The 26,936-nt window shown below is 41.3% G+C and overlaps 2 protein-coding genes across 3 annotated transcripts; one reads left to right on the top strand and one right to left on the bottom strand.

Moving 5' to 3' along the window:
- The first annotated feature begins 9,105 nt into the window (after positions 1 to 9,105).
- On the top strand, positions 9,106 to 17,466 carry LOC311045419 (purine nucleoside phosphorylase-like). Of its 2 annotated transcripts, none has more exons than XM_084057285.1 (6): positions 9,106 to 9,302; positions 11,790 to 11,953; positions 12,585 to 12,688; positions 13,260 to 13,435; positions 14,693 to 14,883; positions 16,030 to 17,466. In XM_084057285.1, the coding sequence occupies exons 1-6, from the start codon at positions 9,274 to 9,276 to the stop codon at positions 16,251 to 16,253; spliced, it is 888 nt and encodes a 295-aa protein (XP_083913411.1). In that variant the 5' UTR covers positions 9,106 to 9,273; the 3' UTR covers positions 16,254 to 17,466. The 2 variants fall into 2 exon arrangements, with proteins under 2 accessions (XP_083913411.1, XP_083913410.1); XM_084057284.1 differs by having other exon boundaries at positions 11,784 to 11,953.
- Positions 17,467 to 19,878: 2,412 nt separating this feature from the next.
- On the bottom strand, positions 19,879 to 26,013 carry LOC311045342 (uncharacterized protein). Its single transcript, XM_084057186.1, has 4 exons — positions 25,669 to 26,013; positions 25,104 to 25,168; positions 24,918 to 25,011; positions 19,879 to 23,251 (listed from the first exon to the last, which is right to left on the bottom strand). Exons 1-4 carry the CDS (start codon positions 25,898 to 25,900, stop codon positions 22,191 to 22,193), a joined length of 1,452 nt encoding a protein of 483 aa, XP_083913312.1. The 5' UTR covers positions 25,901 to 26,013; the 3' UTR covers positions 19,879 to 22,190.
- Between the last annotated feature and the right edge of the window lie 923 nt (positions 26,014 to 26,936).

Raw genomic sequence — 26,936 nt, 5'->3', positions numbered from 1 at the left:
CACACACACACACACACACACACACACACACACACACACACACACACACACACACACACACACAAACACACATAGCACTAGACACACGCTTATTCTGTGGTACCCATGGTGCTCCCTATTCACGGCTATTGTGTGTTCCGTTAACAGTGGCCAAGAGCGTCCCGTCCGTACAGAGTGTCCCGTTTAGGCTCAAACGTAGAGGGGCGTCCGTGAGGTGAATACAGCCCCTGTTCTGGCCCATGGGAGGGTGACAAAGCATGATTTCACTGAGAGAGCGAGAAGCGGAGGGGGGTCGACAGGGACCACTGGTCGAATCTGTCCAGTTCAACACTCAAGAACACTTTGCTTTTCAAACTGAGGTTGATGAAAGGACAATGTATATTATGCACCATAACCAATGGGCCCATCAGGACATCCTTGACAAACAACCCTATCCATTCAGCTGTGAATTTGAGAAACAGAGATTTGAAAAACCTACAGGTTTGCATCAGTTCTCTTTCACTGCGATGCGAGAGTGCTGTCTAGCCAACACCAACTTTCACTATGAGGTCTTATAGACTACATTTGGAGATATGCGGTTTATGAAATGATTTCCGTCATGAATCTAATTTTTTTTAGCATATTTTGTTACCTTTTCACCCATTTCCAAACTATCTTCTTATAAGGTCCTCACTAATGCTCATGATGATATGGCACAATTTTTTGTCTACTCGGTCTGTCTCTCAGAGTAGAGGCTGTGGACAGTTAGAAACCCGTGTCATTGATGGGGAATCCAAGCTAATAGAAACTGCAGGCTTTCTATTCCTGGAAAGTTAGCATGCTATAATGGAAGCCATTTTTCTCGCATTAATAAAATAAGAAATGTGAAATATTGTTTGAAAACAAAAATCTACCTAACGATGATGTCACTGGTGGCGGTTTTCTGAAGTGTCCATAGCACTCCTATGAGACAGACACAGACCAAGTAGAATTTTCTTTTACCATGTTATCATGACTATTAGTGAGGACCAATTATATGAAGATAGGTTGAAAATGGGTAAAGTCGTCCTTTAAGTAATTAAAATACATTCCCTTGCAGAATACTGTGCAATGCTAACTGTAGAATACAGATTATTTCCTGCAGATTATGTTGGGTTTAGTTTTTATCAGAAAATCTTCTCTGATGCGGAAACATTGACATTGACCTTTGGGAACAAAAATGATTTCTTCCTTACATTTTAGGCTGAATCTGTGTATGTGTACAAACTATTTTTATGTCAATGTCTGTCTTTACACCAGATATGAGGCCCTATTGTAGTCCAATACCTCTACCAAGTGTGCCTGTAAAACAAGAATGCCCAGTTCATTATTTCGACTTGACAAAGTTCTGTCTTCAACATTTTGTGTGACTTTCATTTTTGTACTTGCAAATTCCTGTGCTTTGGTGATCGTTGCCTAGTTTTATGATTCTTCCCAGGGGAGAGTCACAGTGAGTGATTTATTGGGTGCCTAATGCCTATTCCTTTTGATTTATAGCCTTAATCCCAAATTATGTTAATAACGGTAAGCAAACTAACACGGGTGCCAAACAAACCCTTTGACTGATCCACTGCTAAACACAATGTCCCCGCTGCGGCTGAACACGTGACGACATCAGACACAATTATTAGGCTAAAGCGGATATGAGAGAGAAGGGATGAAAAGAGGGAGGTGTGTGTGTGTGTGTGTGTGTGTGTGTGTGTGTGTGTGTGTGTGTGTGTGTGTGTGTGTGTGTGTGTGTGTGTGTGTGTGTGTGTGTGTGTGTGTGTGTGTGTGTGTGTGTGTGTGTGTGTGTGTGTGTGTGTGTGTGTGTGTGAAATGGTTAGTCAGTGCTCTTGGCTCATAGCAACGGTGATGGTGGCTTTACCTCCGTTTTATTCATCCTCAGAATCCCCCCTCCTCTCCCTCTCTCCTCTTTTATTTGCTTTTCTTTTCTGTTTTCTTCTAAGCTCCATGCAGAATCCCTTCCTTCCTCAGTGTGGTATCCTGGACGGTGTGTGAATATGTTGACACAGGGTCAGAGAGGGAGTTTAACCCATTAAGATCTGATGAGGCCTCCACTGATCATGTTCAACCCAGATTTGGCACAAACTAGGGAATGAACTCTTTCTCATGCTATGCAACAAAAATGTGGAATGCCCTACCAAAAGGAGTAAAGGAGTGTAAAACCCTACTCACTTTCAAAACTGCCCTAAAAAAACACCTTCAGGAGGCTGCAATTCCAAACTGGCCCCTGTCTAAGTCTTAACCTACCCCCCCCCCCCTCCTCCTTGAACTGTTTATTGGACATTTTTCTTGTTTTTCATACCAGTAACCTGTAAGCTGACTGTATGACGTTCTGCATAGTAGTGTATGTCTGTTTTCTTAAATGTCTTCATGATTTGACTGCATGGGGATCTCATTTTAAACTAGAAAATGTGCTCCTCGGAGCACAGGTCTCCGCCAGGTCAGGAAGTGGGTTTGGGACCCATCCGTAGCGAAGGTTTTTCTTTCCGTCAGCCTGTGATTGGCTGATTGGTATTCAGACCGTTTGCTCAGTACTGTGATTGACTAGCGAGACGCATGACGAAATTAATAACTCATAAATAGCACCACTCACTTCAAAAAAAGTACTTTTTTTTTAAGTGAGCTTCCATCACTGTGATGACCATTGTTGTTTTTAAATAGCACCGCTCACTTCACACTGGGTGTGATTTTTTTATTTCATCATGCGTCTTCATGATGCGTTCGGCCTGGCGGAGACAACAATAAGCCATTGTGCTTTTATGAGCGATCCATTTTAGAGGACCTTGTATTGTGAATTGTACTTCCATGTACTGTTTCCATGTCTTTTCTAAATAAAGTATTCAATCAATCAAAAAAGAAGAGGTTACCTTTTTGGTCTGTATTCTTGACAACAAACTGACAGGTGAACATTTGGCATCAAAAGTGATCTAGAAAGTCAATCAAAGAACAAGGTCTTTGGGCCGGATTTCCTCTTTTCTCAACAAAAGTGCTGGACGCAAATATCAATGGGATTGGTATTTAAGATACAATCAATCAATCAAAACACTCATCACCCCTCAATCACAATGAGGGGAAAGGACAGGTAGAGGCAAAACAGCATAGCCTGGTAAAGCCCAGGCTAGATGACATGCAATATAGGTCTCAAACTGAGAACTGAACTCAGGGCATTGTACAGTAAGATGATGTTGACCAGGGAACCATGAGAGATTGATAAATTCAATCAGTATCATCAGTAATTGTCACGTATCAATAAATCAGTGCATTGCATTCATTTACTTACAATATTCTGTGATATATCATCCATTCTTAAATATAAATTCTAGTTTGATTTGATTTTTACGCAATGTTTGTCCATTTTCCAAATAGAATGTGTCACAGGGCACCCCGTGCCCCATACAGACACTAAGCACTCCACAGTGTAAAACTGGACATTACAAGCACACACTGCACAGCTGCTTCTAATAATTGACTGTCATCAAGCTTTTCTTGGAGGTGTGTCTGTTCAGCACCCAGTGGTGCAGGCTATTCTATATTTTCTGTATGGTCTAATTGTATGGTCATTGTTTTGTGAATTATTTGATGCCTAGAAATGCATTTCAGGTTTGCTCAGAAAATCTGTAATTGCGTAGTCTAACTCATGGGCCATGGTTTGCTTTGTTTGAGTTGATAATGATGCCAATTACTAATTGTGGGTGGGTCTTACCTGGTATATAAAGGAGGCTGGGAATAGGCTCTATTCACAGCAGCCATATTATCACTTCCTTCACAGGTGTTACCAATGATACTATGAAGGCTCTGTTCCATTTAGTGTAACACAGTGGTTTCCACGACCCCCATAACTCTGAGAGTGTACAAATGGAACCAAATGGACTCTCAGAGTTACACACCTGTAAGGGGCCATTTGGAAGGTTTCCAGTGAGCCAACATGCACAATATCAGCACCCTGACTCTGTTTGACCAGAATGGAACAGAGCCTTCATTAGTATCATTGGTAACACCTGTGAATGTCTTCATAATATGGCTGCTGTGAATAGAGCCTATAGTCTATGAGTATAGAATGCTCAGAGTGAAATGCTCAGTTTATTAGTTGCTGTTACGGAGACAGCACCAGGGGAGAGCTCCCAGGACCTTGAGTCAAAAGGCATCGCCTGGTACAGTATCCTCAGTGCTTGGTTTGTTTGTTTGTTTTTTCTTAGTTTAGTTATTAAGTGTTTATTTCTTACTTTTGTTTTTTAGTATTGTTTAGTATTTAGTGTTTTTAAGTATTATTTGCCTCAGACCTTGACTGTAACACTCCTGCATGGGACTGATTCCTAGTTTTGGAGGTAAATAAAATACCAAAAATCTACGTTCTTGGACCTTGATGATTCTTAGAGCCTTGACCATCCGGCCAACTTTTCAGAATGCATGTGGAACTTCAGACACTAGATGGCGACAGATGATACAATTTCTCATTTTGTGTTCTTCTACAGCAGAGGTCTTCAACAGGGGGTCCGGGACCCCTAGGGGGTCCTCAGAGTTACTGCAGGGGGTCCACCAAATCTTTGTGTGATATGATTTTTTTTTTTTATACCTTTACCACTTGAACCCTAGCATCCCTTTTCTGAGAACTTTAGCCAAATATAGCAGATCTACAAGCTCACAACGCCTCATGCTGCGAGGCGTTGTGAGCTTGTAGATCTGCTATTTCTTTCAAAGAGGTGTATAGGTGTAGAGGGGAAAAAAGAAACAAGTTTAATATGAAACACAATTGTAGGCCTACACAATATAGAGGGGGTCCCTGCTTCATCTCTGTCTCAGCTAGGGGGTCCTTGGGCTGAAAATGTTGAAGACCACTGTTCTACACAGGATAAAGAACTTACATACGTTTACGTTGCCAAAGCAAAAGTGGAACAATACAAACAAAATAATTATGTACAATTAAAAGGGAATAGAAATGATGTGTACACAGAGCTGTCACATTGCAACTGATACAGATTGTGCATTTGCTGTTGGAAATAGATAGTTAGCCTATATAGGAAAGGTTATCTTGGGATAAGCTTTTGCAAAGTTGTGCACAAATGGGATAGCAGCTGTTTTTCAAAAGTGTTTAAAGGTAAATTTCTCTGTAAGTACAGTGTTTCTACACATTTTCAATTATTTTCTCAAAAGTAAAAATGTGTTTCTACATTTTTTCTCTCTGTGCATGTGTGTCCGTGCGTGCGTGCGTGCGTGCGGCGCCAGAGGGCAGTCCACCAGGAGAGTAGTTTAGCTAAACTTGACTCCACAGTCAAGGTATTATTTTGATTAACTGTTTAAGCCTCCAAGTATCAACATCAACAATGTAAATAATTGTAGTGAAAAAGCATAAGGAGTATAGCAACATAAATAGCAAATACAGAATGCAGCGTTTAGGCCGGGAGGTACAGAAAGAGAGGTGGGCTTGTGTGACTGGAACAGTCATTGGCTGTTTAGAGGAAGAACTGAAGGCTGAACAGCCCCTCATGTGCCTTGCCTTGAGCAACATACCTCATCTTCATCCTCCACCAGCCACACCAGTAGCACCAGTTGTAACAAACTGTTTATGGCCAACTGAAGCAGCTTACACAGCTCTGCTTCATGGAGCAGTTTTCAGTCCTTGTAATTTAAAGCCCTTTAATTGAAGTCTTGCAAAAGTGAAGAGGATCAAGTGCACTCAGAATCATAATCAACTTTATTGTCACATCAGGTTTACAGAAGTAAAAATGTAGTGTTTGTTCATGTGTGCGTGCCTGCATGCCTGCGTGTGAGCGTGAGGCGCCAGAGGGCACGAGGAGAGTAGTTTAGCTAAACTTGACTCCACAGTCACGGTATTATTTCGATTCACTGTTTAAGCCTCCACACATCAACATCAACAATGTAAATAATTGTAGTGAAAAAGCATAAGGAGTATAGCAACATAAATAGCAAATACAGAATGCAGCGTTTAGGCCGGGAGGTACAGAAAGAGAGGTGGGCTTGTGTGACTGGAACAGTCATTGGCTGTTTAGAGGAAGAACTGAAGGCTGAACAGCTCCTCATGTGCCTAGCCATGGTTCACATGACGCTTGTATGACAGTCATGTTTCAGGGCTACTCATGTGCCCTGCCTTTAGCAACATACCTCATCATCCTCATCCTCCACCAGTAGGACCAGTCTAACAAACTGTTTATGGCCAACTGAAGCAGCTTACACAACTCTGCTTCATGGAGCAGTTTTCAGCCCTTGTAATTTAAAGCCCTTTAATTGAAAGCTTGCAAAAGTGGCCATTGCTGAACAGGATCAAGTGCACTCAGAATCAGAATCAACTTTATTGTCACATCAGGTTTACAGAAGTAAAAATGGGTGAAATGTGTTTTTGAGCAACCTCCATCGTTTTTGTTATTTCCATAAAAAGAGAAATGGACGAAGAAGGGGGCAGGGAGAGCAAACTAAGCAAACTAACAATCTACATATTTACACATATAGAGTATACGTATCTATCCTCCGGTGCGGTAAGTAGGCTACCTGAGATTAAACATGAGGTGTGTGAGTATAGCAGCGGGATACCAATATTATCCAATCAGGAGAGAGAACCCCTATATCAGCTTCAAACTTACAATGTTCCAGTTCCAATTTAGACAGCTCTTTTATTCCAATTTCACTTGTGCCCTGTATCCTACATAACTCCTGAATGAATTAAATTGGTATCCCAACCTGAAAATGTTTTTTCTATTTCCTAAACAGCAGGAGCTGGAGCTATTGTATACTGTTGTGATGTCAGCAGCAGCCCTATCTATATATCACACAACAACTCCTAACCTGTGTGTCAAAAATCAGCACCTTTTTTTTTTTTCAAGCAAAAAGCGCACAAAAGACACGCTGGATATTGGCTTACACAGTAACACCACACCTTTTGAAAGTACCAAAAGGCTTATATAACACACCTTTTTTTGTGTGTCATCACCAAAGACAGATGTGTGTTTATAGTGCAATGAATGGCACACACACACAATATAATGTTATGCATCTGTTGTGTATGTGATTGATTGATTGAATACTTTATCAGACAGAAATGTAAACCGCACGTGGTACAGTGAGACATTAAAGCTAAAAGGATAACACAAAAAAAGTCCTGGGGACTCGATTCCATTGTGGTCCTTTGTATTCAATTCATCAACGTAGCAAACAAAATTAGCGATATAATACATATCATCAACAATACAAACATTTACCTCCCCAAATGGTCTCCTGATAGATGTTTTTTCAGGACAATTTTGAAAGAATTGTTACACACATCCTTTAATGGATGGTGTCAGGGCATTCCACATTTTGGTGGCAGAGCAGTAGAATGATAACTTTCCTATGTTTGTTCTAAATTTGGGTGGTAGAAGGTCATGATCACTCCCTCTGGTGGTGTGGGTGTCACTTACTTTGGAGAAGTAGTTTGACGGGTATGAGGCTATTGAGGACACTGTCTCTTTGACTATCTTTGTATCTTGTTATAAGTGCTAATTCTTCAGATGGCACTTATTGTTGAATCGCTATCAACCTGGTGGTGTCCTTATTTTGGCTGGGTAGCCTATGTCATTTTATAGGCTAAATGTTAAAAAATAGCTCACAACGTATCTGAATGTTACACAATGCAAGCTTGTAGATCTGCTGTTTTCCTAAATGTTTTATTCTATTTTATGACAAAAATAATAAAATAGGGCTTAATTGGTTAAAATTCAGGAAGGTTTAGTGTGTGAACACACACACCGAGGCCAGTAGGAGTTGCATGGAATGATGCAAATCAGTTGTTACATAACTGTGGACAACCACAACACTGAGAGTCACACACATGCGCGCGCGCGCGCACGCACGCACGTACACACACACACACACACACACACACACACACACACACACACACACACACACACACACACACACACACACACACACACACACACACACACACACACACACACACACACACACACACTCATTTGTTAGGATCCCCATTAGTCTTTCTGGGGTCCCCATTTAAAGACATTAGCGTTATCACTTTATGTAACTATGGCATTTTAAGCACATTTGGCTATCTGCTGCTATTTTATGTATTTTATTTGCACAAGACACTTGAACTCTTTCTTTATTACACACTTTATGTACATTTTATATTATGTTACTCCTATCGTTGCTATTGTTGCAAATGCAATTTATGGGTAGCAGCTTGCACTGAAACTAATTTACAGCTTGTGATGTGGCAATAAAATGAAGAAGCTGAAGTGCATGCAAATTAACACATTAGAAAACACTTGTCTGTTGCCTAGGAGAGAGGGGGAGAGAGAGGGAGGGAGACAGAGAATTGCCCGGATTTCATAACTGCTCAGGCCAAACTTGACCAAACTTGAACCTGGTCCAGGTTCAACGTCATTCATTGTATCATAATAAATGTTGTGGGTTGGTGCGACACAATGGGCTTTTTGAAATATGATTTCTATTCTTCTGGCTGCTGGTGTAAAGTAACTAAGTACATGTACTGTACTTAAGTACAATTTTGAGATATTTTTACTTTACTAGAGTATTTCCAATTTTCAATACTTTTACTTCTCCACTACATTTCAGAGACAAATATACCTATTGTACTTTTTACTCCACTACACTTGAAAACTTTAGTTACTAGTTACTTTGAATATTATTACAAAACATGCATTAACCACTTCAACCCTAAATATACACTTTGGCTATTTTCAAAAGATTTTTATACATTTGAAACCTGTGAAATGGGACATTCTGCATAATGACTAACCTACTTTTACTATTGGTACTTTAAGTATATTCTGATGCCAATACTTTTGTACTTTTACTCAGGTACCCTACATTTTTAAGACAGAGTATTTCTACATTTCCAGTATTGATACTTTTACTTAAATAAAAACACTTGAGTACTTTTACCAGTTACCACCAAAGCCAGCTCATCATATCCGCCTAAACACAAAACCAACGCCTGCGCGTTCACCAATCAGAGCGCGTTCACGGCCCGTGTCACGGTGGGCATGTCTACTGTGACAGTGGGTGCTTTATATAAAACACTATCCATCCACCCGGCTTCAGACTATTAAGAGATACTAACCATTGTACTGCTACTGATCAATGCTACTCCTGTAACGTATGTTATTGTGTTCTGGCTTATTATAGGACATTCATCTTATTGTTATTATTAAAGCATCGAAACGAGCATTTTCTTCAACGACTTCAAGGAGCATACATCTGACCATTTTCACCATGTTGCCCGAATCTGCGACTGCCACTGGGTACGTTTTAATAATGACTTGTATTTTCCATGATGTGACATATGGTAGGCATAGGCTATGTGACGTGAGTCATTTGCAGTGAATATGCTTAAAATTAGGACCTAAATGAAAAAATTAAGATGCCATATTTGCAGTCATCTAGACTAGTTATAATCCCGTGAGCTCGAGTGATCTGTGCATTTTGGTCTAGTGTTGGCGGTAAAATCGTATTCGTTTTTGTATTTATTCTCTTATTACTAGGCTACAAATATGTCTTTGAAAGCCGCGTCACAGAGCGATGCAGCGACGCATCGCCAGAACGGATACAATGTATACATTAGGCTACTCTGTAGTGGATACAATGTGACTGATCTGATCATTTCGGCAAAGCGGTACCTTCGTGCGAGGGAATATGAACTGAGTTTACACGTCTGTCTGATGCATAAGAAGGAAGCTCTCTTCATGTCGAATTGATTTCCGTGCTGTTCGTTACAGTGATGATATTATCTTTGGGCTAACAGCTGCTTGTCTTAATAAAGTGTCCGAAGTCATGCGACGGGTGGATAGTTATAGTTCCACGTGTGAATGAGATGTGTGTGTGTGTGTGTGTGTGTGTGTGTGTGTGTGTGTGTGTGTGAGAGGGAGGGAGGAGGGGGGGGACTCGGCTCACACACGTGTAGACGTTCTGAGGAGCACGGAGGCCCTCACAGTGAGTCAGTCTGGCTGACAGACGGACTGCACCCACCCACCCACTCACCCAGGCAGCTCTCGGACATGACGTCATTCCTCCAAACCCAGCCACCTATCCTGGTGCTTGAGAGGAAAGGGGGTTTTGTCATGACCTGGTATTGCGTCAGCCAATGTGATGATGATGTATCAGTATCACTATGACATGCAGCATCATCAGCATCACATGACTTATTTGAGCCTCATGTGGCTCAAAGTAATGTGATGCTGATGCAGTTGGTGGAAAATAAGAGATTTAAGGCATTAATTAACACATAGGCTACAATAGCTGGGTAGATTTTATAGGGTAGGTTTATATCAGATGTATTTGTGTGTATGACTTATGGTGTGTTCATGAATGTGTGTATCTCTATGTGTTAGAGAGCAGTGATTCTCAAAGTGGGGTCCAGGTACCCCCAGGGTTCCTTGAAGGGGTTCCAGGGGGTCCCCAGCAAAATGAGTAGAGCATCAAAATGAATCAGTTTAACCACTTTAATACATCAGCTATTTGAAAATAGTAGCCGATCTACAAGCTCACAGCGCTTCGCGATGTGATTCGTTGTGAGATTGTAGATCTGCTATAAAAAATAAAATAATCCTGGAATATTCTTGAAACAATTTAACAGCATGAATCTTCTATGGGAGTCTCAGGCAGAAAATATTTTCTGATGGGGATCCGCAGGTAATTCATATTAATTTGGGGAATGGTCCTTGACATGAAAAGGTTTGAGAACATGTGTGTTAGTGTACAATTGTGTGACTGGACAAGACTGTGGGAAAAACATAAACCGTGTGTGTGTGTGTGTGTGTGTGTGTGTGTGTGTGTGTGTGTGTGTGTGTGTGTGGTGTGTTCATGTGTCATAATAACCCAGAAGTTGGCAGTGTTTGCAGTGTTTACACACAACAAACATTCAGAGCGCTTCGCGTGCCAGCTTTCTGCCAGCGTATTAATGGCGGTTTCTGTATCTGACCTGTGTGTATTCTACATTAACACATTCCTACTGATGTTTGAATACAGGAACATAGCCGACAGTCGGAGTTAAGTGAATGTTCTCAGCCTTGGTAAAGATTAAAGAGAAGATGAGACTGAGCCTTTATTTGTCCCTGACACTGTGGAAATTCAGATGTTACCTGAAAACCTGCAGTGGATGGACACAGCTGTATTTTTCTCCCTTTACCCCAGGGCTCCCCTTCAAACATCCTCATTATGTGCACAGTACAGTCTCACATTCCTTCCTACGTGCTTAGATGTTACCGGCTAACCCGTTTGTGTGAATGTGTGCACGCCAACTTCGCCAAGTGAGATCAGTATACTGATGGCATACTGTTCCTCCTTCTCTGTCCCTCTGTATAAAATTAGGATCTCATTCTTTCTACCTTTAGCGATCTGCCTCTCCCACTTTCAAATCAATTCATATTCTCTATTTGGCAGCGTTAAAACACCATACAGCCTAGCGTTCCAGGCGCATACCACATACAGTATGCTGGTAAACCAGCTTGACAGCGTGTCGAGGGTTCGACTCCCGAACCCGAGGATCTTTGCTCATCTCTCCACATTTTCTGTCAGCCTACTTTTCTATCAATAAAGGCAGAAAAAGCCCCCAAAAATATCTTTTAAAAAACCAAACACCATACAGCCTGGTAGATCATTATTTGAATTAATAATAGATGTATAAGAAGACATTCGTTAATATCTGCTGTACATGACAGGTGATAATTTGTTACACACAACACTAACATGTAACCCCCCCACTTTACCTTGTTTCTCGCCTCCAGGTACAGTTATGAGGAGTGCAGCGCCACGGCTGAGTGGCTCCTGTCCCAGACAGAGGTGCGCCCCCTGGTGGCCATTGTGTGCGGCTCAGGTCTGGGAGGGCTGGCTGACATGCTCAAAGACCCCGTGGCCTTCAAGTACAAGGACATTCCAAACTTCCCCCAAAGCACAGGTATGAATGGCAGTCTGTCTATGTCTGGGCATGACTATTATGAAACACTGTGTGCGTGTAGCTCAGTGGTTCTCAACCTGTGGGTCGGGACCCCCGGGGGGGTCCCCACATGATTTTTTTTTGGGGGGGGGTCCCCAGATGACAGTGAAGTGACAATTTAAGGACTTTTAAGACCTTTTTAGTACCTTTTACTGCATCTTAAATAATCAACAAACTATACTATAAAAAACAGGTCAAACATTGGCCAAATTGTCAAATAATATAAGAAAGAGGCAAAATGTGTGAAAAATATTTATCCGTGGAACCCAGTCAAACTAAATTGAATGCCTCAATTCCTACATTCCAAGTGCTTATCGGGGTGGGGGGTCCCCAGTTCGAATATGATTATTTTGTGGGGTCCCCAGTTCAAATATGAATATTTTGGGGGGTCACGGCCTGAAAAGATTGAGAACCACCGGTCTAGCTGATTGCGTTGACTCACTGGTCTAACTGTTAACTCTCCCTCTCTCTCTCTTACACTGTGTGTGTGTGTGTGTGTGTGTGTGTGTGTGTGTGTGTGTGCGTGTGCGTGTGCGTGTGCGTGTGCGTGTGTGTGTGTGTGTGTGTGTGTGTGTGTGTGTGTGTGTGGTAGTGCATGGCCACGCTGGCAAGCTGGTGTTTGGAACTTTAAAAGGGAAGCAGTGTGTCTGCATGCAGGGCAGGTTCCATTTATATGAAGGATACCCCATTCAAAAGGTAGGCAACATTCAGTAGTCAGCACTTACTTAATCAATTAGGTAACCACTTCAACCCTAGCGTCCCTATTCTGGGGCAAACATTCGGCGAAAATGGCAGATCTACAAGCCTTAAAAAACGCCTCACAACGCATTCTACAACTCATATAAATGAAGTATTCATTTATGAATTAGAATAAGGGCATTTTTCATGTTCAGTGCATGACTGTATGGAGTTAAGAACATGGCTGATATTAATTTGCAGTAATAAACATGTCCTAATATTGCACCAAAATATAATAAATATTTTGTATGTACTTTAGGTGAGAAATTGTTTTGTTTTGTTAGTAAGGATGTTATGTTGAAGAAATGCTGTGCTATAATAATGTTTCTATTGTAATCTTGCAAATCGTAATAATTTCTTGCAATCCCATTTTTTTCCATTGATGTGTTTTCTCCCATCATTATTTATAAGTCTCCAGTTAAGGGAAATGCACCTGATACATTTTCTTTTTAGATTTATGACTGAAACCGTTGTAGTCATCATCACAGCGAAGGCACTCACCCTTCATCATGTCTGCCGTGCTCCACAGATCACGCTGCCCATCCGTGTGTTCAAGCTGCTGGGCGTGGAGACGGTGATTCTGACCAACGCAGCCGGAGGTCTGAACCAGGACTATAAGGTGGGAGACGTCATGATCATAAAGGACCACATCAACATGCCGGGCTTCGCTGGAAACAACCCACTGGCCGGGCCCAATGATGAGCGGTGGGTGGATGGAGAGACGCATGAATGGATGGAGTGATAGAGGGATGAATGGATGGAGTGGTAGATGAATGAATGGGGAGAGAGAGGGATGAATGGATGGAGTGATAGATGGATGAATGCCTAATTTATGATCCGCCATATGAAGGTGACACGCACCGGGGAAAAAAGTGAGATCGGCTACGTTCGGGGGCTGACACCATCGTGCAACAAAGTATAAATGGGACTATAGATAGATGAGTTATTAGTGGGTGGAGGAAGGATAGAGATAAGTACTGTAAATAAGTAACGATGGAGATGGAGTGAATAATGCGGAAAATCAAAGCAGAGGGAGATATTACTCATAAACACATCTAACTTAATACATCCAAATGTATGATGATAATAATACTTTGTATAGCACTTTTCAAAACAATGTTTCAAAGTGCTTTACAGAAAATGGAACAGAACACAAGAAACAAGACGCAGACAAAACATTAAAAAGATATAATTATCTTGCTATAAGACGCTATGAAATAGATCAAGATCTGGACAAGAGAGGAAATAAAAGAAAGTAAAACAGGAGAAGAATCCGGACAGGTAGAACCAGAGCCGTATAAGAGAGAGAGTCACATCACGCTCTGATCTCGCCGCAAAGCGGGCTGCTATGGGCTGTAGTTCCAAACATTGGAACTTCCTCATTGAGATAGACAGAGCATTTCCGCATTCCATTCTTACAATGGGAGTATATGCTAGTGTCGTCACTCTCATAGATCACGCTGGGTAGAACGTAGACAACAGATGTAACAGAATGTGGAAAAAGTTGAGGAAAACAATAAACCCTAAAGGTATTATTAAAAGGCTTACTCATGAACATGAGTGTTTTGAGAAGATCACCTTTAGTCATGAGCCGGGACATGAGAACAGACAGGAGAGCCCAGCCTGAGTATCCTAGGGAACAGACAGGAGAGCCCTGCCTGAGTATCCTAGGGAGCAGACAGGAGAGCCTGCCCTGAGGGCAGCCTGAGTTATATTTAGTTGTGCGTGGGTATCACGCACCAGCGCCCAATCAATTATAAATTAGTCATAACATGCCAGGGATGTAACTGGGAGCCAAGCCATGTAAGGCTTTGAACATGATCAGTAAAATATTAAAATCAATTCTAAAACAAACAAAAGCAACACAGTGGTGAAAGAATAAGATGAGTGTAATGTGGTCATGTGTCGTAAGAGAGTTTTTTTGCTTACATGTTGAGTAAACATCCTCCTCTTCTCTTCCAGGTTTGGCACTCGCTTCCCCTGCATGTCTGACGCATACGACCGGAAGCTGGTGCAGCTTGCCCAGGAATTGGGAACAGATTTGGGTTACAGCGACTTCTTGCGTGAAGGGGTGTACGTTGTCCTGGGCGGTCCCTCCTTTGAGACCATCGCAGAGTGTCGCATGCTACACAGACTCGGGGCTGATGCTGTTGGTGAGTTTGGGGATGGAGATATACAGTAGTGTGCGTGGCGTGCACACACAGAACCATGCCAAATATTCTGCAAAGTAGGGCTGCAATCAGGGTTGCCAGATCTGCTTATTATAATTTCCCCGCAAGACTTTATTTGAAAATAGCCGATCTACAAGCTTACACCGCGTCGCATCGCACAGAATCTCACAGAATCTCACAGAATCTCACAGAATCTGGCAACACTGGCTGCGATCGATATCGATTAATTTCAAAGCGATTATTCTATCAATTACTTTTTAGATTTATCGAATAATCAAGAAGCTGGTTTTTAAAACGTATATTTAAACTATTTATTTTATATCAACATTAACCACTTAAGCATTACTTTATGCTACACAGCGGTGTAAATTGTGATACTAGCTGATCTGCAAGCTCACTATGCCTATAATGACATGCCCAAAATCGGGATTGATTATTAATAGATTATTTCGTTAAATTATCGATTATTCATTATTTTTTATGATCGATTAAATTAATTAGTTTGATTAACTGTTGCACCTTTACTGCAAAGACTCATGCACACATAGAAGCAAATACAAACACACGAATCCTTCACACTGCACCGTATTCTGACTGTAGTCAACAGTACTGCAGCTGTGTTGCTTACAGTGCACCCTGGTACACTATAAGGTCAAGGTCAGCATTATGCAACCTCGCGTCACCAGACTTTCCACCTCTGAGGAAAGCCTGGCATCCCGTGTGATCCGGTCTAGACCATGCCTACTGATTTTTTTTTTTAAACTGTGGTTCCGGTTGCTGGTTCCAGTTTTTCGGCGCCGCTTTGTTTTGGTTCCCCCTGTTAGTTTCCCCAATCCCCATTTAAATGCTGAACTGAGTATAACTACTAGTTTAGTCTCGCCAGTCGCTACGAGTTGGAATAAAAGATTGATATACCAAACAAACTATTCCTATAAGCAAAGCTATGCCGCATCAATTGGGTTTTATTGGGTAGGCCCTAAACTTATGATGCCCTTGACCGACCGGATCAGAAACCCGAAAATGGTATTGATCCCAGGCTAACCCTGTTGTAATGCACTGTATAATACTTGACCAGCATTGCAGATTATGGCAGCTTTACATCTTATCGTTGTACCTTCTTCGTCACAGGTATGAGCACGGTGCATGAGGTGATTGTGGCCCGTCATTGCGGCATGCGTGTCTTTGCCCTGTCGCTGATCACCAACGAGTCAGTGATGAACTACGAGAGCGAGGACAAGGCCAACCATGAAGAGGTCCTGGAGACGGGCAAGCAGAGGTCGGAGCAAATGCAGAAGCTGGTGTCCACCTTGGTGTCCCGTCTTGAGCACAACAATAACTCCTTAACCTGCTGATCACACACGCACACATGCATGCACGCGCACGCACGCACGCACGCACGCACGCACGCACACACACACACACACACACACACACACACACACACACGCACGCACGCACGCACGCACGCACACACACACACACACACACACACTGCTCTCACAACTGTAGGGTAGGGAAGCCTAAAATGAAGTATCTGTCCACATTCGGTTGGGACCTATTTATACTTTGTTGTGCGGACGCGTCGCTTGCCGAAAACAAATTATTTTCAACCGAAAGCTGTGACACGTCACATTTCCCATGCAAGCGAAATATTTCAGAAAATTACAACACAATTCCCAAACTTTCCGAAAATGTACAAATGTTCAAAAATAGCCAAACTAGCTGTTCTACAAAGTATATTTAGATTAGCAAGATTAGCTTTTTTGTTGTTTGTTTTTTGGTGAGTGCCCCACCGGAAGTCTCCGGTGGGGCGCATTCAAAACAATCACGTTGCATAGTGTTCTGTCACTATGAACGTCAGATATAAAAAAAAACTATCAAAATATGCGATCTAGCGCAAGGCCTATTGGCGTGCGTTTTTAGCTGTGGTGGACCATGGATGGGATGGAGTTATGAAATGTTTCCACTGTACCATTCATCCTAGGATATCCTAACATAGAAAAGGTAAGAAACCCGTGGTCCAAAATTCCCCTTTAAGAAATTGCAAATTTCAATCTGTTATTTCCGGCAAATGCTGTGGTCGTGCAACAAAGAATAAATCAGCCTGTAGCGCTTTATAGAAATGTCACTTTAGATTAGAGCGTCAAGCCAATGCCTGTATAATCCAGGAACATGCCTGGATAACATTGTAGTTATCCAAGCATACAAGTAGCTGCTGCTGTGCCTGTATGCAAAGTCAGGCCGGAAGAATGTTAAAAATGCTTGAGTGTTAAAAAACAAAAACAAATGTTTTGCGGGCCTGGCTAGTTAAGCTTCACTGCTTGATGATCTATTAACTGTCTTGTTTGAGGGACTCTGGACGGATTTTATTTTCTGTGGGGGTTTTCCGTTGAGTGTCACCTTTTTAATCTAGCGCTAGATCTGAATACTGAGAATCCAGCCCACTGGTCTGAGTCTGTTTAATTCTCTGCAATGTTTACATTTTTAAACATAGCTGTTATTGAGATGTGTAGAGTTTAAGATACTAATTCAATGCAGCAGAGTATGTGAATCATATACACAGTTGTGTCTTGGTGAAAGAACCATTTCTGTTTTGATTTCTATTTAAGTACTTTTTTAACTTGACCACCACAAAATACTATTTATTGTTCCTACATTCCTTGGCAAAAATGAGTGAGACAATTATCCATTCATTCTGTCAAAAAACGTTGTTCGGTTTTCATCAGTTTTGATGGATGTCAGTGTCATAGTGCCGTCAAATGTGTCATGTTCAAAATATTTATTTTAAATGATATATTATATATTTTATAAATGTTTAATGTTATGGTGTGATTGGGGTCGAAGTAAGGGTTTCTAACCTGCATGAGATGGTTATCTAAATATTGTCATGTTGTGAAAGAGAGGATGGTTTATTAAGCATTCCATTTCACCTTATGTAAAAACAAAACAGTCAAAATACAACATTCCATCAATATGTTTTACCATATTAACAAAATAATATGTAGTTTATCTCTGTATTGACACACTTTAGGTGTAATTAAATCTACACAACTTTGACCTCTGCTTTTTTATGCTGTGGTTATAGTTTTTCAATAAAACGACTAAACTCAAAGAAGTGGAATTCCGAGTGGTACTTTAAGGAGGAAATGAAGACGTTTTATTGCTTGGAAAATGTGTAGTTATTTGTTGTATGGCTTAAATGTCATAAAGACAGGGTCCCCACACATTTTTAGCAATGAATTTCCAAAACCTTTCCAAAACTTTTCCAGAATATTTAGCCCAATTTCCAGGCCTATATAACAATCATTCAGTGCAATAATGTGTCTCTTACTCCTATGTACAATGCCCAAAGATAGGCAGTGTAGCAAAAATAAAGCATAGAATATAGAATAGTACAATTTCATTCAACATTTCGTGCAAAATTAGGGCATAGCTCACTGGAAGACTCATTATGGCATCCGTATGACTTATTTTTTTTAAATAATATTGCCTTTGCCCCATTTATGAATTCAAAAGTAATGAAGGATGCAAGGGCGTTTTAAACTACTTATGTTACATATTTCGTGTAATGTTATACATGTTTATGAAAATGTTTTGTAGTAACAAAATCAATAGCCAAAAACAATGCATAGCCAAATATTTTTCCAGGACCCTTGATAAATTCCAGGACCTTTGATCAATTCCAAACCTTTTCCAGTACTGGATTTTTTTTATTTTTTTTTCAAAATATTTCCAGTAATTTCATGACCGTGGGGACCCTGTAAAGATGATCTTGTACATGGATGGCCACTAGCTGTGTCCTATTTAAGTGCACTGCCATCTGTGTAGCAAGAGAAAAGGCATCCCTTTGATGCCTGAAATGTAAAAGGTGCTTACAGTACTTTTCTCACACAAAAAGACAATTTGTCACTGAGAATGTTTGACATTTTGTTGTTAGTTTGTCTTTCAAATGAGCATTTTCATGCTATCTCAGCTGTCTGTTATCTGTACTCCCTCACAAACCGCTAGGTTCTCCCCAAGACTTCTTCTCAGTTTCTAAACCCAAATATCCCACGTTGCCCCTCCTCCTAAGCACCATTTTCCGTGACGTTGTTGAGGCTCTGCTGTTTCCATCCATACAAGGTCATGGGAACTTTGTGAGCATGTGCTCAGATCCACACAGAGTCCACACAGCTAAAATACTGTGGACATAAATTAAGAATATCTAAAACAGCATTGTATGCAGAAATCATATTTCTTAACGATGTCAAAACAACTTCTGGCAACAGTATTTAAGAATATCCAGGATATGCAGACATACCGGCCTTTTGTCTTTCTTGCAATTAATACCGCATTAGGTCGTCACTTCCCCTTCACTTTACATAATTACCATCCTACAGCCTCAGTAATCCAGACATCCCAAAGTATCCAATTTATTAGGATATGTTCCTGCACTTGAAGCCTGGAACTGCGAGCGTACCGGAAAACTGCCACTTTCAATCCATGCAACAAATTCCTTCTATTATTTTCACATTCCCTGAGTAAACACTACAATCTGTAGGTACACAGGTAACGACTAAATATAATTAGCTACGGTCAAACAATAGGGCTGTTTCATGTATTTAGATGTGAGTGGAGACAGTCTCTATGATGACATTAAGGAAGTAACTCCAGTGCTTTCCAGCAGAACACAATGTTCCAGGCAGACATTGTTTATAGTTAGATTTATAGTTACACTTTACTACCTGTGATGCAGGGATGACAATTTCATAATGGTCATAATGCTTGATCTTTGTATATGGCTTTTAAATCACTAACAGATTGGAAAGCACTACCTGCTCGAGGATATGAGGAATTTAAAAAGCAGGACAAAGGTACCATTTGAAATGGTAATGTATCCCTTATTTTTGTGACCAAACTATCAAACTATGACTTGAATGTTGCAAATAATAGCCACTCTTCACCATCTGAAATTGTTTTCGAATTTCAACTTTATTGGACAACAGGGTGAAAAGTCAGGGACATGCAACAGAAGTTGTGAGCATACATGACATTACTGAAACTATAAGGTTTTCTGTATATTGTTCTGTTAGAAAATAACAGGTCATCTCCAACGTTTCCACACACATCCCCAAATGCCTAATTTACAACAAAAATAATTGAAGTCCACACATTGTGATCTTCCTTGGGCATATATGACATGTAAGAGCAGGTCAAAGTTTAATAAGTCTGTAACATGCATGGTATACGCCAATTGTTGCTATTGTTCAATGTTCATACTTTTCCATGTAAGCTTTTTTGTGAGGCTTCTCGGGGTACAGCCGCTTTGAAAAGTCAATCCACCTGTTGAGGTATCAAGGACAGTTGATACAGTACACATGAATTTACTTTAAAGGGGAACATGAAAATGTGATTGTCCTGCTCTGGCAGTACATCCACACAAGGATGTGATGAGTTATACTGCCCTCTGGTGCTGAAGGATCTCTCGTTTTTCGGTCTCACAGACCTTTGTGCTGCTTGACAGCCTTTGATGCATTTTCAACTGTTAACTTTCAACAGACACTATTTTCCCAGTTGGAAATATATGTTACAAAGTATAGATTAGCCAAAAGTAATACAACTTTCCCCATGGACAAATGCCTACAGGCAGATACTTAACACTTGGTTTTGACACTGAAATTGAAATGTGCTATTCAAGTAAGTGAGATGATATATAAAACGTTCTTTTTTATGTGATCCCATCTTCTGTCTGGTTGCTCGAGTAATCAGATCCAGCAACTCATTTTAACGAGTGGTTCCAATAAGAAATATTAAAGAGACTGGGACAGCCGATTCATGAACAGATTTCACATTCAGGCCTTGACACTTTATTTTAACAAAAAGTCTCCCATGTCCAGAAAAAGGAGAACATATCTGTTCATGCCATCTGCAAAAACAGCGACAGCAAGTCCGATGACCACGCTGAGCATGTATAAAATGCATTACATTGTAATGCTATAACTTTGTAATGATTACAAAGACAAAATCCTCATCATCCCCATATCCCTCTGGTTGCTGTCCAATGAATTCCCACTAACTATCAGAGCTGCTTCAGGGTGCAGTCACACTGAACTTTGATTCTGCCTATACAGGCGGATTCTGCCAATGCTTTTCAATGGGAAAGGAGCAGTTTGTTGCCATTCGATGATTTCAGGAACATAAAAACGCTCCGTTCCCATTGAAAAGCATGAGCAGAATCCACCCGCATAGGCAGAATTAAAGTTTGGTGTGACCGCACCCTTAGGAGGTGTTATGTAGATGGCATAAACACGTCAGCTCCTTTTATTAAACTTGGGAGAGCCTTTTTCACAAGAATAGACTGGCCAAGATTAGCGGAATTACCTACAGTCCCTTCTGGTTATCGTCCCAGTGATCCTTATTCATTGCCACCTGGTTCAAAATATTTACTCAAATACTTGTGACTTCATAAAATAATCTGCATTGTGAATGGAAATGTTCAAGTTTGCCTCTTGGCAGACTAGGTAATTGCTTTGATGGATCTGGAAAATAACCTGTACTTTCTCACAAATACTAACTGAACCGTTTCTGATCAGGGAAATTATATTAAATATAGTTTTTGGCTGCTATCTTTTGCCATTAAGATAAATAATAACACTTGCTATTCTACAAAAGGAGCGAACAACTTGTTATAAAGGCTTTGCATTGAGCACACTGCACAGCCTCTCAACACAAATGTTTGTGAGCACTTTTACAAACTGTCATTTCTCACAACAATAAAACAAGAAGAAATATCATTGCTTTCTTAAGGTGACATTGGGGTAGAGCTGGGTAATATGGACAAGATCAAAATTCACAATTGTTCTTGAACAAATGCCTTGATATTGTGACAATATTGAAATTTGACAATATCAATTTTGTTTTTAGTTTTTCAAATATGTTCAAAAATTGCGATAATAGCAGATCTACAAGCTCACAATGGGTCACATCGTGAACCATTGTGAGCTTGTATATCTGCTATTTTCAACCATTTTTGACAATGTTTTAAAGTTTAAAAAAAGGCTCAAGTCATTAAAACCAGTAAAAGACTATAGCTATGCCATATCATGATATTACGATATCCCAAATCCCAGACTATATCTAGTATAGTCTCATATCACAATATAGATATTATATTGCCCAGCCCTACACTGGGGCCATTAGACACCAGCCTGAGCTCGCTCAACTGGAGTACAATAGGTTCACTGTCTGTAAAATGCTGCTACCTGACGTACCATTGTGCATCTGTGACCATGTATCACCTTGGACCAATCTCAGCTGTACGTGTGAATGACCCTGTGCCTTTTCAGGTGGTGCAAAAGGATGAAGCTCTTCCCGCACTGGCCGCAGCTGTAGGGCCTCTCCCCGCTGTGGGTGCGCAGGTGGACCCCCAGGCTGCTCTGCTGCGAGAACCTCTTCCCGCACTGGCCGCAGCAGTAGGGCTTCTCGCCCGTGTGTGTCCGGTAGTGTATGCGCAGGTGGGAGGAACACTGGAAGCTCTTGCCACAGATGGTGCACACGAACGCCCTCTTCCGCTTGTGACTCTGCTGGTGGAGCTTCAGGTGGTGCAGGCGATTAAAGGCCTTCCCGCAGTGTGTGCACATGTATCCCCTCGACGGCCCCGAGCTCATTCTGTGCGGGAGGTGGAGGTTGCCCGACCTGAAGGTGCTGTGCGGCTGACTATCGAGCGGTCGGTCTGTGATAGCGGTATAATCCCTCTCTGAGTTTTCACTCGGCTGCCCTGAGTTGATATTCCTCTGGGAAAACAGCTGCTCGCTCTGGCCGTCTTGCTCGGAATAGGTAGCCTGGGGTCTGGGCAAAAATGAGGACGGCTGTGGCTGTGGATTATCCTTGTCATATTCTGCGTTGTAGCTTCCATTACACGCCGTTTCCACTGAGGCTTGAGGGCCACCGTTTGACTTGTTAGTGGCACCGACATTCTGTGTATATGAATGGTCAGTGAACCCTTTGGAATACTCCTCCACTATGCTGGAAAAATCTGGAAACCCTGCATCGATGTCATTCCCTTCGATAATGGATGACCAAAGCTGATTGTCTCTTTCCTCTACGGCGAACACGGCGGGAAGCTGATTCTGCTTCCCGGCACCTTGTTGACACCGGTTTCGATTGAATCCCAACGGATCCTCCTCCTGCTTTTCTGTTTTGACCGTGAACTGGAGTGCACTAGTAGGCCGATCTCGATGTAGGGCGGAATTATGTGAATCGTGAAATTTATTTGGAGTCGCCCGATTGGACACCTCCATGTGGCTCAAATGACGGTCCTTTTCCAAACAATGTCTCTCAGTAGAAGTGCTGTTGTATTGTACGCCATTACCTGGAAAACACATAACACATTAATGTCACTTTGTGTGGCTTTGACTTAGCCTGGTAAACCCTCCCTCCGGAAATCTCATTTCCATTCGATCTCAGGAAGGAGTCTGGCATGATTGCTCATTCTGCAATATTGGCTGTGGGCTGGAGTTGGGCGGGAGTAATACCGTTGACTGACAACCCCTTCAACCAATGATCGTTTTCCCCTTCAGCCAATCAGCAGTTCATGTTGACGAGCTCCAGACTATGTGACGCAACGGGACTTTTGGGACGGCCATGCCGAAAATAGGTTGCCTTATTGGGATACATGCGTGTCACTCCCCGCCCCTGCCGGTTCTCTAAATTTATATTTTTAAATAGGCTCTGTCATGATTAATTGACCACATATATGAAGTTAAACAACTAAATTCTATCCAAACGATATGTTAATAGTAAATTCCGTGCCTCAAAAAAGAAGTTTGAGAGCGTTTTAAAACCGAAAGTAAGAAGTGAAGGCACTCGCACAAATAACAATGGCTGCCGTTCGTCTTTTGTCGGCGGCTCTCAGGCTGCACTCGGCTTCATTCGGGCTCACTCGAACTCGCCACCTGATTGGCCAACGTAAGCTGTCAATCACAGAACGATGAGCGACGACGCTGATAGGCGCGGTTAGGTCCTGATTTCGCTGGAAACTCCCCAATATTGCAGAATGGGCGTTCATGCCAGACTCCTTCCTGAGATCGAATGGAAATGAGATTTCCGGAGGGAGGGTTTACCAGGCTAGCTTTGACTGCTAGGCCCGTCACAATTATTACATAATCGTCAAATTTGCAATTATTAGAAATAATCCCTTTTTTTTTTGCATAATCGTCATAATCGTTTCCATGCTGAAAAATGTTCATTCAGTTTCAAACAATTTCAAAAAGTAGGGGAATAGCCGGAGTATAAGCTCACAACGCAACGTATAAAACCACGTTGCGACGCATTGTGAGCTTGTAGATCGTCTATTTTCCACGATTATTATTTTATAAATAAAGTATAACATTATTAAATATGCCAGTAATTTCTTTGTATATTTAGGTATTTGTGTAACATCAACGCCTAAAAGCCAACCAGAAATGTAATTTATTTTTGTAAAATGTCATAATCGTGACAGCGCTATTACTACAGTTTGAATTGTTTTGCACTAGAGTTGTTCCCATACCAGTATAGGAAAAGTATGCCAGTCTATGCCAATCCGATACCACGTAATTTATGACATTTACAGTAATGAATTATTTTGTATTCTGAATGGTGTTTTATCCTCTTACTGTACTATTTACATTATTATTTTACTAACTTGTAGCTGCACTTTAACAATTATTAATGGCATTTTTATTTATTCCTAGATCAGTGGTTCTCAAACCTTTTAATTTCAAGGACCCCCACAACTCTGAGAGTGTACAAATGGAACCAAATGGACACGTGGACCTCCCTACGGGTCCATTTGGTTCCATCTGTACACACTCAAAGAGTTACAGACCTGTAAGGGTCCATTTGGAACCCCTTCAAGGAACCCTGAGAGTCCCTGGACCACACTTTGAGAACCAATGACTTAGATTTTATTTTATTACACATAGGTATCGTAATCGGTATCGGGAAGGAAAACAATGATATCTGTACATCTGTATTTTGCACCAGTTCGAACTCACCTACTGGCTCTACAGGACTACTGGTCCACAGTGCCTCATCTGGACTCTCCTCCTTAATTGTGAACTGTGCGGTGGGATCTTCAATCTCACTCAACTACACAGAGAAGGACGAGGTTCAACATTATAATGTATGCTCTATGCTCCATGATCAAGAAAATGTAAAATACCTTTAAAAACATTAAATACCTTTAAATCTCCAGTAGGCTCTGGACAACTGGTCCCCACATCAGCATCTCTTTCTATGTAGTCCTCTGGGAAGAAAACAAAGTATTGATTCAGAGCAAAGCAATTCAGGAGAGTCACACTAAACTATAAGTTACAATCCAAAATTGTATGTGTGTGTGTGTGTGTGTGTGTGTGTGTGTGTGTGTGTGTGTGTGTGTGTGTGGCAAACAATCCAAATACTTTGAGTATCTGATTGATTGATTGATTGATGTACTTTATTTAGTGAGACATGAGAACAACAGTACATGGAAGTACAAATTCACAATACAAGGTCTACTAAACTGGAAGACTCATTAAGCACTGAGCTTGTTTAAGATGAGATCCCCATGCACACAAATCATGAGTATCTCACACCATCATCATTATGTACACCTCATAGGTCTTGCCTTTAGCTTTTATCATGACACTTTTTTGTTATGTAAATGATTGGTATATTATGCAAATACCATGTTACACTCAAATTAAAGAGCTGTATTTATAGCCACTATTCTCGACTGGCTGTGTTAATGAAGCACTGGCCACTTACCCAGTCCACGATGCATCTGCGTGTTATTCACCTTCTGCATCATTAACAGTTTCTTCCTCAGCATGTCGTTCTCGGTCTGTTTCCTAGAGATCTCCAGATGTTTCCTAGAGATCTCCAGATGTAAATATGCGCATTTGTCATCGACTAGTTTGGAGATTTCAGCCACAGCTGTTTTCACCATAACCTCCATAATGGAGCTTAATTGCGTCTGAAAGGGAATGCACGTGGCCATTTCTTTTTTTTTTACTTTGATGATTCCTATTCTGGGGGTAAACTAGGCTATTTTAGTCATAATTTGCAATAGATTGCAGGGAGCATAAAAACGACAACAAATAATGCATCCGTGTTTTGTTTCATAGGGTTTGTTTCCTGCCGGAACCTTTTCTTCCGCGTGGCGGAGTGATCTACCGTAATTACTACAATATAGACCCCATATAGATCCATCCAAGGCCGCGTTTCAAATGGGATGGATGGATGCAAGAAGTCCTCTGTTCTTCTTCCATCTACTCGTCATCATTACTGTCACTATGTCGTCTTCTCATGCAAAAACAAGGTGACAGCAGAGAAGTCTTGTATGTCCCCAAAGTTTGTGTGTGGAAAGCCTGATGACCATAGAGTTGTCAAATATATCTAGAGAACGGACGGCCCCACTCCCACTTATTAATTTCAATGAAAGTTGTTCACAAGCGCATAAAGCACGGCACCTGGCTGGAAGTACCTCCTCTACGTACTGGACTGGCTCCGCCTCCAATTGTGGAGTCAATAGAGCAGGCGCACTAGCATTTCAGACGGTGGAAACATGCGCAGTAGCGTCCCACATGTGAAAGTCCTGCAATACCAGATGTATCCATCAGGCTTCTGAGGCTTCAACCATTCTCCGCGGTTCTGGGGGCTTGGTGGTGCCGCAAGGTTAGAGGTTATTACCATTACCAAAGTTACAATGCACTGCAAACAGTTGACAGTTAATAATAAGCCACAAAAAATAACCTTTTGGGCCCAGGCCCCTATGGGATTTGTCCTTATAATTGAGTTTCGCCTCAATATTTAAATTATTACTAATTGTTACTACTGGTGTAAAACGTGGATTAAACCGTTCAATTTAAAATAAATCTTTAATACATTATAAAACGGGGGCAAGAGGGCTTTTTTAAGTGTTCATATGCATTACCTTGAAAATACCAACATCTTTAAATAGTAGGTGTAACGGACCCTCCGTTTGTTTATATGAAAGACTTTTACTGTGATTGATAGCATAGATTTCACCTGTG

This window comes from Gymnoscopelus microlampas (assembly GCF_963454915.1).
Source record: "Gymnoscopelus microlampas genome assembly, chromosome: 5".
Lineage (NCBI taxonomy): Eukaryota > Metazoa > Chordata > Actinopteri > Myctophiformes > Myctophidae > Gymnoscopelus > Gymnoscopelus microlampas.
Note: the sequence above shows the minus strand (reverse complement) of the source record. Positions and strands in the feature narration are given on the sequence as shown.